Source organism: Muscardinus avellanarius (genome assembly GCF_963383645.1).
Source record: "Muscardinus avellanarius genome assembly, chromosome: 5".
In the NCBI taxonomy this organism is placed as follows: Eukaryota; Metazoa; Chordata; class Mammalia; order Rodentia; family Gliridae; genus Muscardinus; species Muscardinus avellanarius.
This window is the reverse complement of record NC_137790.1, coordinates 120582374-120596301: the sequence shown is the minus strand read 5'-3', so window position 1 is coordinate 120596301 and position 13928 is coordinate 120582374. Positions and strand designations below refer to the sequence as shown.

The 13928-nt window shown below is 42.5% G+C and overlaps 1 protein-coding gene across 1 annotated transcript; it reads left to right on the top strand.

The window, feature by feature from the left end:
* Positions 1-648: 648 nt before the first annotated feature.
* On the top strand, positions 649-13498 carry SSR3 (signal sequence receptor subunit 3; the record flags this gene model as incomplete). Its single annotated transcript, XM_080696325.1, has 5 exons — positions 649-781; positions 1886-2012; positions 6797-6895; positions 11545-11676; positions 13309-13498. 5 exons carry the CDS (start codon positions 649-651, stop codon positions 13373-13375), a joined length of 558 nt encoding a protein of 185 aa, XP_080552451.1. The 3' UTR covers positions 13376-13498.
* Positions 13499-13928: the final 430 nt, after the last annotated feature.

The window sequence follows — 13928 nt, the reverse complement described above, 5'->3', positions numbered from 1 at the left end:
CCCATCCTATTGCAGTGCTCCCCTGGATACCAATTCACCTCCTCCCTTTCCTCCTGCAGTGCTTCCCCTGGACACTGTTGTACGTCCTCCTGCTCCTCTTGCAGTGTTCGCCCTGAGCACCACGGCATCTTCGTTCCCATCCTCCTGCAATGCTCCCTCTGCATATCGCTGCATCTCCTCCTGATCCTCCTCCCGGTCCTCTTGCAATGCTTCCCTGGCACCGCCGCACCTCCCTCTCGTCTTTCTGCAGTACCCTCAGGCACACGGAGGGTACTGACCATAAACTCCTTCAATTAATGAGTGTTACAAAATATTTTTTTTATTTTGGAATTCTGGAGAGCTCAAACGCGTAAATCTGTGTTAAATTGTGAAATGGGACGTCAATAAAGTTTTTTGATTAAAAAAAAAAAAACAACCCAGCTACTAAAACTACAAATCCCTCCTTCTTTACCCTCGCAGTACGGATCACGTGGCTGCCGGGAACACGGAAGTCTAGCACGCTGACCAATCACGCGGGGAGCCAGCGCGGGGTCGGCCAATCCCGGGGCGCGTTCTGCAGGGCCCGCCTCCGCGCTGCGCTGACGGACGCCAGCGGGTGGGGCGGCTCTCGCCAGCGCGTCCGCCGCCTGCAGCTCTCTCCTCTCCGCCATGGCTCCCAAGGGCGGCTCTAAGCAGCAGTCGGAGGAGGACTTGCTGTTGCAGGACTTCAGCCGCAACCTCTCGGCCAAGTCCTCCGCGCTCTTCTTCGGGAACGCCTTCATCGTGTCCGCCATCCCCATCTGTGAGCGCCGGGCGGGACGTGGCGGGACATGGCGGGTCTGCCCGGGAGGGGCGCTGGGCCGGCGGCGGCCTCGGGGCCGGGTCCAGGCTGGCGGCGGCGCTGGCGGGAGCTCTGGCCCTGCTTGGCAGGCCGTATCCCGGGACAGAATTCTGGTTCCAGGGTGGCGGGGACACCCGGGGGGCTTCTGGTTCATCGTGGCCTATTCTGGGATGGCGCCCAGGTCCTCATGCAGACAGGGTCAGGGACGGCGGGGTGGCAGCTCGTGCGGCGGCGGAGCGGGTCTGCCGTCCTTTTCCACACCGCCTTCGTTTGCGGTTTAGAGAACAAACTTTATTGTAGGTGTAAACGAGGTGAGGCCCACCGCGTCACAGTCGCCGAATCAGGGCTGTATCCCTCCGTGAGGCTCTTGCGGCCCAGCATCTTAGTCCTGTTTGCAAGAAGATGGAGGCTAGACCGGTGCCAGGGGTCAGCGACCCACCTTGCTTAGGCTATAATAATGCCCTGAGAGCATTTTTAGAATTCACGTATGAATGGGAAAGTGCAGCTATGGCCAGAGTCGTTTTTAGAGCTCAGGGTTCCCGAAGTTGACTCTCCAGGCCCCTAAACTCCTGCACGGTTGGTTGTTGGGCAGTCAAATCCAAGTGTATTTTCTTTTTCGGATTTATAAAACCCAGCCGGCTTTTAACCTGCTGTGGAGCCTGGTAGTTGACTGGCGGGACAAAGCCCTGCCTTGACTTCGGGTTACCGCCACGTCAGCAAATGAACTAATGGCATGGGTTTGCACGTGGCTTTTTGAAATGACCTATGTTTTGCATAACAGCCCCCCCCCAAGAATGAAATTTGTGATTTACTTGAGCCAGAGTTTATTTTCACTTTAGAAGAGGCAGAAATCTCATCTCAACTAGTAATAGGAAGGCTGAGTCTTCTGAAACGGGAGAATTCTGACCAAGACTTTTTACTGGCTATCGACCTGTAAAGATCCTGAGGTACTAGATGCTGCGTTGAACCAGTGGTTTAGCTATAATTAATTCAGCAGGCATTTGTGATGGAGTAGTAATGCTTTTTTTCTTTTTTTAATCCCGCCCCACTTTTATCTTCATTCAGGGCTCTATTGGCGAATATGGCATATGGATCTTATTCAGTCCGCTGTTCTGTATAGTGTGATGACCCTAGTAAGCACTTACTTGGTAGCCTTTGCGTACAAGAATGTAAAGTTTGTTCTCAAGCACAAGTAAGTATATTCAAGTGAAAATATGTATGTTTTTATAGTAGGATGGCTTCCTAAAAATTGGTTGTTCTTGTTACTTTCAATAAGCACTACTTTGAAATGTGTGTATATATATATATATATATATATATTTTGGGGGAAGGAAGGCACCTTGATTCTTGGGAAGAATTGTTAACTATCTGAAGCAGAGACAATGATTCACCTTATACCACAATGGAAGTCGATTTTGAGGATTGGAATGAGAATATTTAAGCACTGCCTTAGTCATGGGGTTCATCAGAGAAAAAACATGGAAACTAACATTTCAGAAGCCCAATGGAGGTCCTTCAGGAATTTGCTCTGAGCCATTATTTACTATTTCTGGAAACAAAGAAATGGTCTTTATTATTATTATTATTAAACTTTGCCATTTTCAGTGCTAATTATGTTTTTGTTATAAGTGTATTAAATGTAAAGAACTACCATATTTCCTCTTATTTTAAAGTTAATTATTATGAAACATGTATTATTTTGGGTACAAGGGATTGAACCCAGGTACAGTCTACCTCCAAGCTATATCACCAGCCCTACTTTTTATTCTTTATTTTGAAACAGTGTCTCACTAAGTTGCTGAGGGCCTCACTAGATAGTTGAGGCTGGTACAAATACAGGTACTAACCTGTGATCCTCCTGTCTCAGCCTCCCAAGTACTGGGATTACAAGCATGTGCCACCACACCCAGCTACATACTACTACTACTACTACTACTATTGTTATTATTATTGCTGTATTGAGGATGGAACCCAGAAACATTATACTTCTCAAGTTACACCTTCAGCCCTGTTTTTAATTCTTTCTTTTGAAACAGGGTCTCACTGAGTTGCAAAGGGTCTCGCTAAGTAGTAGCTGAGACTATCCTCAACTGCGATCCTCCTGTCTCAGCCTCCCAAGTACTGGGATTACAGGTGTGTGCCACCATGCCTACTTGGAAATACTTTCTTCAGAGGCAATTGGAATTTTTCTGAGACTTGAATTGCCAGCACTGCTTTGCATATGCATTATCATTGCCTTTCCATAGGATCTACTCTAGTTTGGACACTACTCATGCTTACATTAGCAGTTTCTCTCTAGGCTACCCCACTGTGCACTGCCTAAGGTGTGTTAATTTGTAATTTTACATCATCCAGGTTTATCCCTGTGTCACAGGGTGCAGAGTGTGTTCTTTCTTACCTGACATGCTTTTTGTTGTGCCATCTTCTAAGCTCATCAGGCCTTCTTTCTAATATATAACCAGCCAGATTCTTTTAGTCTCTTGGAGTTCAGGTCTTTGCTTTCTTTCTCCCTTCATCTTTCAGAACTGGGCCTTAGCTCTTCTGACTTAGCCTTCACATCATCCTTTGAATGTGTTTTGCGACTCCTCCCACTTAGGAATGTCTCCCTCCCCCTAGACCTAGGAAACTTTTCCAGAGAAATCCTTCCTGCCTTTGAGCATTCCTTTCCCTTCCTCATCCCTGTGTTAGGCTACTAGTGGTGACAAGCAATAGCAATATATTGAGATGATCTCATTTATTATTAAGCTGAAAGTGGTCTCGGCAGCTTCTCTGCTGTCATTGGATGCACAAGAGTTCAGGTTTCATGGCTGCACTTCTGATAGACCAGCAGAACAATGAGGTCAACTCCGTTGTCTTTCTGTTTAGCAGTTTCTTTACCAGCTGCCATTCCAGGATCCAGCCCATCTCGAGAAGCCCTCAGGAGCGAGATCTTCTACGACCTGACCTTTATGGTCCCCTGAGAACTCAGCTCCTTTGGGATTTACCATTTTAACTTGTTCTACACACCATTTTCGTTCATCTCCTTGCAGTCAAAATCACACTCTTTTTACCCTCTTGTTATTACCTTAGGTTTCTTAAGGGCCATAGCTGTTGTCTTGATTTTATACTCTTTACAATAGTTCATGTTACATTCCAATCAGTAAAGTTGCAGTGACCTACTAGACTTTCAGGGTGAAAATTTTTTGGTCATACTTTTGGTTTGCTAGATGTTGCCTCTGACATTAAAGTTCCTGCAGATTTGCAAGATCGTAAGGCTCAAAGGCCCAGTGGAATGCTGTGGAGGTAGAGGAAGATGGCTTCAGAGGCTATAGTCTGGATCCAGAGCAGCTCTGCAGGTCTTAAAAGACATGATCTTAAATGTGTATTTTGCTCATGTAGACTTCAGATGCCTGAGCTGGAAAATAGAGATCCTGATGGTACCTCAGAGGGTGGGAAGGATTGTGATCACAACACAGTATCTGATGGTCAATACATGTTTATGTGAAGGTTGGAGAGGAGAGGCCTTAGGAATTGTTTTTAAAGGATTGCATGATTTAAACAGTGTTTCCAAGATGTTTTAAGAAATTGAGTGTATAGTATTTTTAAATTTTGAAAAAATTCTGACTGATGTAAAAAATAAGAATTACATAGCTGATGTTATGGGTTATCTCAGGTGGCTGGGTGCTAGGCCACTGGGGTGACCTTTATCTTGTTTTAAAATGTGCAGCAGTCAATGAGGTTTATTTCGAAGAGCCCTAAGACAGAGGGGAGGGCTCTCTCTGTGAGTTCAGTAATCCCGTAGTGTGGTTATTGTGCTTTGGGTAGGTAATTATAGAGTTCTAGACCTAGAAGAGAAATGACTTAGTTATCTGTTTACGGGTCTTTCAGGAAGATTTGTCATGTAGACAGTTGATTGATTGTCCTGAAGATGCTTAGAGAAAAGTAACTTTTTTTTCCCCCCGGTACTGAGGATGGAACTCAGGTGCATTCTACCTCCGAGCTACACCCCCAGCCCTATTTTTTATTCTTTATTATTTTGAAACAGGGTCTCACTGAGTTGCAGAGGGCCTCACTACTAAGTAGCTGAGGCTGGCCGTGAACCTGATCCTTCTGTCACAGCCTCCCAAATGCTGGGATTACAAGCGTGCGTCACCATGCCCAGCTTCCTATTTTTTATTCTTTATTTTGAAACAGGGTCTCACTGAGTTGCAGAGGGATGCACTAAGTAGCTGAGGCTGCCCTTGAACCTCAATCTTTCTGTCTCAGCCTCCCAAATGCTGGGATTACAAGCTTGTGCTATCACGCCGAGCTGAGAAAAGTAACTTTTGAGGAAAGCATATCCCTGCATCCTGGCACCCTGACAGCTGTGCATGCACTTTTGATGTTTGGCCAGGAAGCTTCAGTTCTTGAGTGCAAGAGCTGGAGATGGTGATGTAGATAAAAGCAGCTGCAGTTGTGCTTCCTTGTGTTCCAGAGCTCTTGTGGTTGTATCAGTATGGAAATTGACTGCCTTGAATGATGTTGGGTTTTCTTTTGTGGAACCCATCCTGATTTCTCACAGGTTTCCTTGTACACTGACCAGAGCTAAATAGAGCATAGTCGTGAGAGACTAATTGCTTGCAGGTTTCTGTGGTGGGGCTGGTAGGTAATTATAGGTAGGTCAGTTACTACTTTTTCTTGCATATTTACAACAAACTAGTTGCTTTTATGTTATGAAAATATGAAAAATATACTGTGTTGAATTTAAATGTCATGGTGTATGGATGGCTTTTTATATTTCATCATAGTTTAATTTTATCCTCTTTCACTGAAAACCCTGTCTAATGAAATTCAGCTATAGGTGTGTGTGTGTGTGTGTGTGTGTGGTGCTGGAGCGATTGAACCCAGGGACATTCTGCCCTCAGGCTAAACTCCCTGGCCTGTTTTATTTTTTATTTGGAAACAGGATAAGTTTTAATAAGTTTCTGAGGCTGGCTCCGAACCTGCAATCCTCTTGTTTCAGCCTGCAGCCTACCAAACACTGGGATTACAGGCGTGCACCACTATGCCCTGCTAGCTGTAGATTTTTTTTTTTTTTTTTTTTTTTTGCAGTACTTGAGATGGAACCCAGGGGCATTCTGCCTCTGAACTACACCTCTAGCCCTATTTTTTATTCTTTATTTTGAAACAGGGTCTCACTGAGTTGCAAAGGGCCTCACTGAGAGGCTGAGGCTGTCCTTGAACTTCATTCCTCCTGTCTCAGCCTCCCAAATGCTGGGATTACAAGCGGGCACCACCATGCGCGGCTTAGCTGTACATTTTTGGATGAGTGAACATTTAATTTTTTTCTGGATCTGACTTAGTACTGAAGAGTCTGATCTGAGTACTTGAGTAACACTTGAATCTTTTTGGCTGATTCCATATTAACTTTTGGTGCAAACCTGTAAATGAGTGATTGATTTAAAAGTGGTATGGTAAGTCTCTGACCATATTGTGTTATTTGTTTTAATGAAATCCCTTTTGGAGTAGAGTTGAAAGTAACTTTTAGGATATTACAGCTGTTATTTCTTCTTTATTAAATCAAAATTTCTTTCCTATAGTTTACTTGGAATTGAAATCATGTCATTAATTGGTGCTTTATGAACTTTGTTGAATAGTTAAATTATAGGTTAAAAGTAGTTATAATGATTTTAATAATTATGCTAATAGCATTTGACATTTCTATTCATATTCAATACATAACTTTGGGAAATTCTCTCCTTTAAGCAGAAATCAGAGCACATAACTAATAAACCACCTTTTGGGAGTTCAGTAACTAGTAAATCACATCTTAGAAGTCTCTTGAGCTCCTCTTGGCTAGTACAGTGTAATAAACTTGGAACTTTCTGTCCAGTTTATTTTCTTGAATTGTAAAGTACCATTCAGTTGCCGGTGCAAAATATGAGAACAGTGTGTTTTTGGGAGAGGGTGACACCTCCTCTGGAGCCCATGGAAATGTTTTTCTTCTTTTCTTTCCAGAGTAGCGCAGAAGAGGGAGGATGCTGTTTCCAAAGAAGTGACTCGAAAGCTCTCTGAGGCTGATAACAGAAAGATGTCTCGGAAGGAGAAGGATGAAAGGTTTGCCTCCTTAGTGGTAACTGTAAAAGGATGGGGGAGTCCTTTGGAAAAATAAGCTTTTAGCTTCTGCTTAGGGAATGTAGATAATGAAATTGAGTAATGGAAATAATAATAGCTGACTGTATAGAGTTTTTATTACCACCAGATACTCTTCTTTGAGCTGTACACAGTTGATTTCTTCTTTTAAAGAAAGAGGGTAGGTGTGCTGTTATCTCCACTGTACACTTGAGGAAACTAAGGTACAGAAAACTGAGGGAACTTGCCCAAGGTTGTAGATTAGCACATGGTGATCCATGATAATGCTGGCAGTCAGACTTAAACGTCTGTACACACATTGTTCTTCTGAAAAGTTTGTACCCACATTGTTCTTCTGAAACTTGGGAGGTCTTGGAGCTTTGTCCTGTCAAGTCTCTGCCTATTGATACCTGTGTGACCTTGAGCATGTCACCTAATTCCTCTCAGCCTGAGGGTTTACTTTGTTTTACATGTTAGCATTTCTGGGTGGGACTTTTTTTTTTTTTTTTTTTTTTGCTGTACTGGAGATGGAACCCAGGGGCAGTCTATCTCCCTATTTTTTATTCTTTCTTTTGAAACAAGGTCTCACTGAGTTGTCAAAGGCCTCACTAAGTAACTAAGGTTGTCCATCTAAACGTGATCCTTCTGTCTCAGCCTCCCAAATGCTGGGATTACAAGCATGTGCCACCAGGCCTGGCTCTCTGCGTGGGATATTTCTGACCCTAAGTTTCCAAAGGGACATCCAGTTAGTTGGGAAGTAGGTGCATTGTTTGGGGAAAAAAGAAGGAACTGAGGTTATCTTTTCTTGCCTGGTTCTATTTTTTTTTTAGCCTCACTTTCCTTTTTATTTTCTGTCATCTATACTTAGAAGGCTTATTAAAGAATCTTACAGTTTAGGTGCTTTTTACCACTTTTTTTTTTTAACCACTCTTTCCAGAAAGACTTTTGTGAAGACATATAAAATTAAAACAAAATAAGATATAAGATCAGAATCCATCCTATAGGAAGCAAAGGCATTTGAACAAACACCTTGGAGTTAGTTTTTTTTAAAAGCCTTTGAGTGCTAAACTTAAAGTTCCTCAGCATGTGGGGAAGCATCTGAGGTCACACAGCTTTCATTGTCTGATGAGAAGCACTGTGTAAGCCCTTCTGAAAAGAAACTTTCCTGGCACTGAATCTTGGAAGGACTTTATCAAGTGCATCCTTATTTAAGGGACACTGAGTAACTTAATGAACAATGTCTTCTCCAGTGGGTTTGGAAAGGCTCCAAAACACAGATGAAATGATGATCTCCTGTGGGTCCTTTATAGAACTAAAGGCACAGTGTTGAAGTCATGACAACGGAGGCCTTTTTGCAGGGAGCAGCTGTACTGAGGTCTGCTTGCAAAGCTTTCTGATTGCATATTTTTGCATAGAAACAGGTTAGAGACTCTAGAACACTCTTTAAACAAATCTTTTTGATGAATTACGTTGTTTGGAACTGTGTGTCTCAAACTGTGTGTCTCAAACTTGGGTAACTACATATCATAGTTACCCAAATTTCAAAATGCTTGTAGGTTTCAGTTGATGAGCATATTGTGAATGACAAGTGCATCTCATCTGCCCACTGCAGACTTGCCTGGTTTGGTCTGGCCTTTGTTCTTGATCTGGAGACAAGTCTCAGCATCTCTCTCAGTGTGGTGTTCAGGGAATCATTACTAGTGGATCAGACTTGGGGTTAGATGTCATTTGCCGAGTCAGGTATTTCCCTTTTTTTTTTTTTGGTACTGGAGATTGAATCCAGGGGCATTTTTTTTTTCTTTAACTACTGAGCTATATCCTCAGCTCAATTTTTATATTTACATATTTATTTACTTATTTATTGTGGTACTAGGGCTGGAACCTGGGGCCTTCTGCCTCCGGGCTATGCTCCCAGACCTATTTTATATTTTTATTTGGAAATGGGGTCTCACTGAGGTGCCAAGACTCTTACGTAGCTAAGGCTGGCTTCAAACCCATGGTTTCCTGTCTCAGCCTTACAAGTACAAATGTGCGCCACCACGTGGGCTGGGTCAGCTATTTCAAAGTAGTATGAGGGAGTTCATGGATGTAAATTGAGACAGACACAAGGTTATAGCATTTCTCTTTTTGTCATCAGTGGAAATTTGTGCTGTTAGTATTTCTTTCACAAAAACCATAGTGTATAGTTTTACCCAGGTCTGTATTCATGATTGACCCAGATGACTGGGTCCAGAGACTCACTAACATTTGGCAAGTTTACGTCTCTGAGAAGTTCCTTCCAAGAGCTTGACCTAAGGAAAGGCTAAGCAGCTCTTTGCTTAAATGTATATCTTTCAAAGCTTCACCTACAGTCATTTGGAGTATATACTCCATGCTACTTTGAAAGTCCTTTAAAACACCCATTGACCCAAGAATGCAAATAAGCAGAGAGCTGGCGATTTATTACATTTGTTCCAGAGTGTGAATGTCATTATTTTTATTTACTGATAGTCTGTCATTTAGCATTATCTGATTGTGACAGTTGCTGTTTGTTCTCAGCCTTTTCCTTGTAGGAACCTCTCCCTGGGAGATGGCTCCTTGGGAAGTGTTGTCCCAAGCTAGATTTCTGTGTATGAAGCTTTAGTAGACTCATTGGCAGTGAGGGGACTTGGGAGTTCAAAGTAACCAGCAGATGGGTGGACCAGAAAAAGTTCTGCAGGCTGTCAGACAGTCCTGACTTGTGTACACCCATGTAACCCACATGGCTATATTGGAAGCTAGGGTAACCTGATGGGTTGGGCCTTTTTTCAAGACTATTTTGAAAATCTGATTCAGGACGTGGCAGAAGGCAGTTGGGGAGAAGTGCTGTGTTGGTGGGAGGGTTATTTCATCAGCAGGGTAAAGGCATGCTAGTTGCTTACTCAAGGAACCTGTTTTCACTGAGTGTCTGCCAGAGTTAAGAACATACAATGGGTCTGAGGGTTTCCACCATTGAATGGTGTTGAGATTGTGCCTCTTACTGATTGTGCCTCTTACTGTGCTTGATTTCTTTTGTTAATATAGGAATGATAAAATACGTGGGGCATGCTGGTGTATGTGTGTAATTTTGTAATTTGCGAGACTGAGACTGGAGGTTCACAGGTTTGAGGTCAGCCTCTGCAATTTAGTGAGACTCTTTTTCAAAAAGGAAAAAAGGACGGGGCTAGGGGTGTAGCTCAGAGATAGGATGCCCTTGGTTCAATCTCTAGTACCCAAAAAGGTAAACTATATTTCCTCTACTTTCAAGTCATACAAATTTTTGAATTTACATTTTAATGACTTTGAAATCACATGGAGTTTTCCAGGTGATGGCTGCAGTTAATGTAATGCCCTTCCCTTCTCCCAAACTTAATTAGAAGCCTAAGTTAGAATCGAGGAAAAAGGGCATGTATGTTAGAGACTACAGACTTTTTTATCTTGAGGATAAGGTGATAGTGCCCTACATTCATCCGTTCCAGACAACCTTGTCGACCTTGAATTAGAATACTTGATGAAGAAAGTGTGTCAGTTACGATGACGATGACTGTGGTGTGTTCTGTCCTGAGTGTGGGGTGGGAGGGGACAGTAGTCATCTGACTGTAGACAAGGATATCTATTTTGGAGACAAAGCATCTTTAGTAGTGGCTTTTAATCTTACTAATGATTCACAGTAAAAATAATATAGCTGGCCTTTTGCTCAAATAACTCATATATTCATACATGCAAATGTTTCACAAAATAATAATTACCCTAATGAATATGGTATAGTCTTCATATTTTTCTGTTCTTCCTGTTTCATTAAAGAAAAACGTGCTGGTTTCAGCCCCACTCAGTTATTTCTTCTGGGCATTTGATCCACTGAGTTCATTTCATATTCCACTAAAGTGTCACAACTTACCCTTTAAAAACTGCTTTACGAAGTTAATTAAGCAAGAGGAATAAAGTCAGCCTTATTCAGAGGCACACTGGAAATTCCCTCTTGTCTGTGTGAAAAGATAATAAAAAAGGCTGATAAGTTTAAAAAAAGATAAAATATAAAAAATAAAATGTTAGTACAAGTAAAACAGAATAAAAAGAAAAAAGGGTTTATGAGAGTTAAAAATTCTCGTAAAGGTCATGCAGATTTATTGCTTTGAGTATAGACCGTCAGCTGTGGCTTGCTTCAGTGAGACCACAATTGGTTGTGTTGCTGGTTGCTTGTTAAGGTGTGAAATTGAAGGCTGAGCTTCTTTGGCCGTAGCCAGGGTGCAGCCAGAGACACTACTGAGGGTCATCAGGTTCCTGGCGATCCAGATCGAGTTTTAGGTGAGGACCTGCTGAAAGGTGCCTGTTCGGCTGCCGGTGAACTCATGGCAGTTGCAGTCGACCCTCCCTCTGTAGCCCTGGCCACCTGGGAAGGTGGCACATACCCAGCAACTGTTCTTTCTCAGCACCAGTAAGGGGAGCAAAATAACTTAGAGTGGAAGAAAGGGGATAATGCCGACGAGGTCAGTGTCAGAAATGAGTTCTCGTCCTTGAGCACCTGAGGAAAAACTTACTTGCAATGAAAAGTTAACCTACATACATTGGGTTACCTACATGTGGAATATAAAGTTATGTATCATATTCATAAGTTTGACTTGTTTCTGTGTCACTAGAATCTTGTGGAAGAAGAATGAAGTCGCTGATTATGAAGCTACAACGTTTTCCATCTTCTATAACAACACTCTGTTCCTGGTCTTGGTCATTGTTGCCTCCTTCTTTATACTGAAGAACTTCAACCCCACAGTGTATCCTTTTGTAGGTTGGTTCGCCTTATTGGAAGCCTAGAAACAGGTGTTGGCTTTGTTTTGACTTGTGTGAGTTCTTTAGTGGAATCAATCCAATAAAAAGCACTGACTTTAGGTAAGTTTTTGGACACGAAGAAAGTAGTTTTGTTTTATTTATTTGTTTGTTTGTTTGTTTATTTATTTGGTGGTACAGGAGTGGAACCCAGGTGCTTTCTACCTCCGGGGTATACTCCTAGACCTATTTTATATTTTATTTGGAAACAGGGTCTCACTAAGTTGCTGAGAGCCTCACTGAGTAGCTGAGGCTGGCTTTGAACCTGTGTGGTCCTTGGCAGGGGTTATAAGCTTGTGCAACCACACCCAACTTAAGAAAACATTTTTTTTTTTTTTTTTTTTTTTTTTTGGTACTGAGGGTGGAACCCAGAGGCTTTCTACCTCCGGGCTATACTCCCAGACCTATTTTTTGTTGTTGTTGTTGTTTTTTTTTTTTTTTGGTGGCACTGGGGTTCCTGGAAGCCCTTCTACCTCTGGGCTACACTCCCAGACCTATATTTACATTTTTATTTGGAAACAGGGTCTCCTAAGCCAGCACGCGTGGCTGGCTTCGAACCTGCGCGATTCTCCTCTGCGTCTCTGCCTCCCAAGTGCAGGGATTACAAGCGTGTGCCACCACGCCTGGCGCCCAGACCTATTTTTAAAATATTTTTTATTTGGAAACAGGGTCTCACTAAGTTGCTGAGAGCCTCACTAAGTAGCTGAGGCTGGCTTCGAACCTGTGTGATCCTCCTGTCTCAGCCTTCCAAGCGCAGGGATTACAAGCATGCGCCACCATGCCCGGCTAAGAAAACAGTTTTGGTTTAAAAATCTTTGTTTGTAAATTATGACTTTATGATAAGTAACAAATATTATAAAGCAGTCTTCTGTTATGTATGTGATTATATATACCTGCCTACTTAAAAAAGTTCCAAGGAGGCAAAACAAACTTGCCTTTGATAGCTCCTGGCATAAGCCCATATGCTGCTGTTATTTTGGGGCTCTGGGGTTGGGTGGGTGGCCACTGTAAATAGGCACAGTTCATATAATATCTTCATAGTGTGTCAAGCTGCTTTTAAATTGAGCTTTTGGGCAAAGTCATCGTCTCTTGTTAAGGTAGTGTTTTAAAGCTGTTATCCAGCAGCGTGCAGCTCAGCCCTTAACAGGTCGGGATTATGAGTATCAGCGCTCTCCAGCTGGTGTCTTTGGGAATGCTGGCGTGGTAGGCTGAGAACAAGAACAGCTGTGCACTTTCAGAACCTCCTTGCTCTAGGAGCCAGCTGTAGCAGGAGCCTGCTCCTTTGCTGTTGGGGACCAGGACAGGGCTCCCTGCATGCTCTTATATCATCTCTTCTCTTGAAGGCTCAAGTGTTTTAGGTTTGTCTCAAGTGTTTTGCTTTTAAAACAGGAATATAGTTCCTGTGAATATTTTTTATTCTTTGTAGCCTCCTGCTTTGTAAATTATGTGTAGGAACAGTGGGACCGCTGCACATCACTGTGATTATACTGTCAGAAAGGAAACTATATTCCAGAGAGATGGGTTCTTTAAGTTTCATTGAAAAATAATTATAGTTTTTCCTTAACATTAAATTCTCACAGGAACTACATTTTGTCCATCAGCGCTTCGTCAGGACTTATCGCCCTCCTGTCCACGGGTTCCAAGTAGACCGTGTCAGCTCAGCCCCCCAGCAGTGTGTGCTGGGTGGCCCGTGGCGTATGGAAAAGAAGCAGGGTGGTCAGGAGTGGGAAACACACAAGACGTTTTTATAGTCTGGAGTTTGAGGGTTTAAAAAATGCAACAGAACATAATTCAGTGTTTGTTTATTGGCTCTTTTTGACAGATTGTTGAAATTAAATGAATTGAAAGGGAAACTCAGAGTACCAGGACATTTATTAAAAGACAAGAAGTCTCGCAATGTGCTATAATCACAAGAGGAGAAAATAACTTGTTTCCTTGATCTGTCAGAGGTCACAGTAACCTGGGCTGAGCTGTTATTATTTATAATAGTAGCAAGAAGTTAATAACTGGTTCTCTTTGTTCCAAGCACAATATTACAACTTTTTTTTTTAACCATAAATATCAGAATGAATCTTCTTCCTGGGTGATTGAACAGAAGCCTTGTGTTTACAAGCCTCTGAACTTGTGATTTGTAATAACTCAAAAGTTAAAACTGTGGTTTCTCCAACTTGGTGAAAAGAAACTTGTGGAAAGTTTTTAT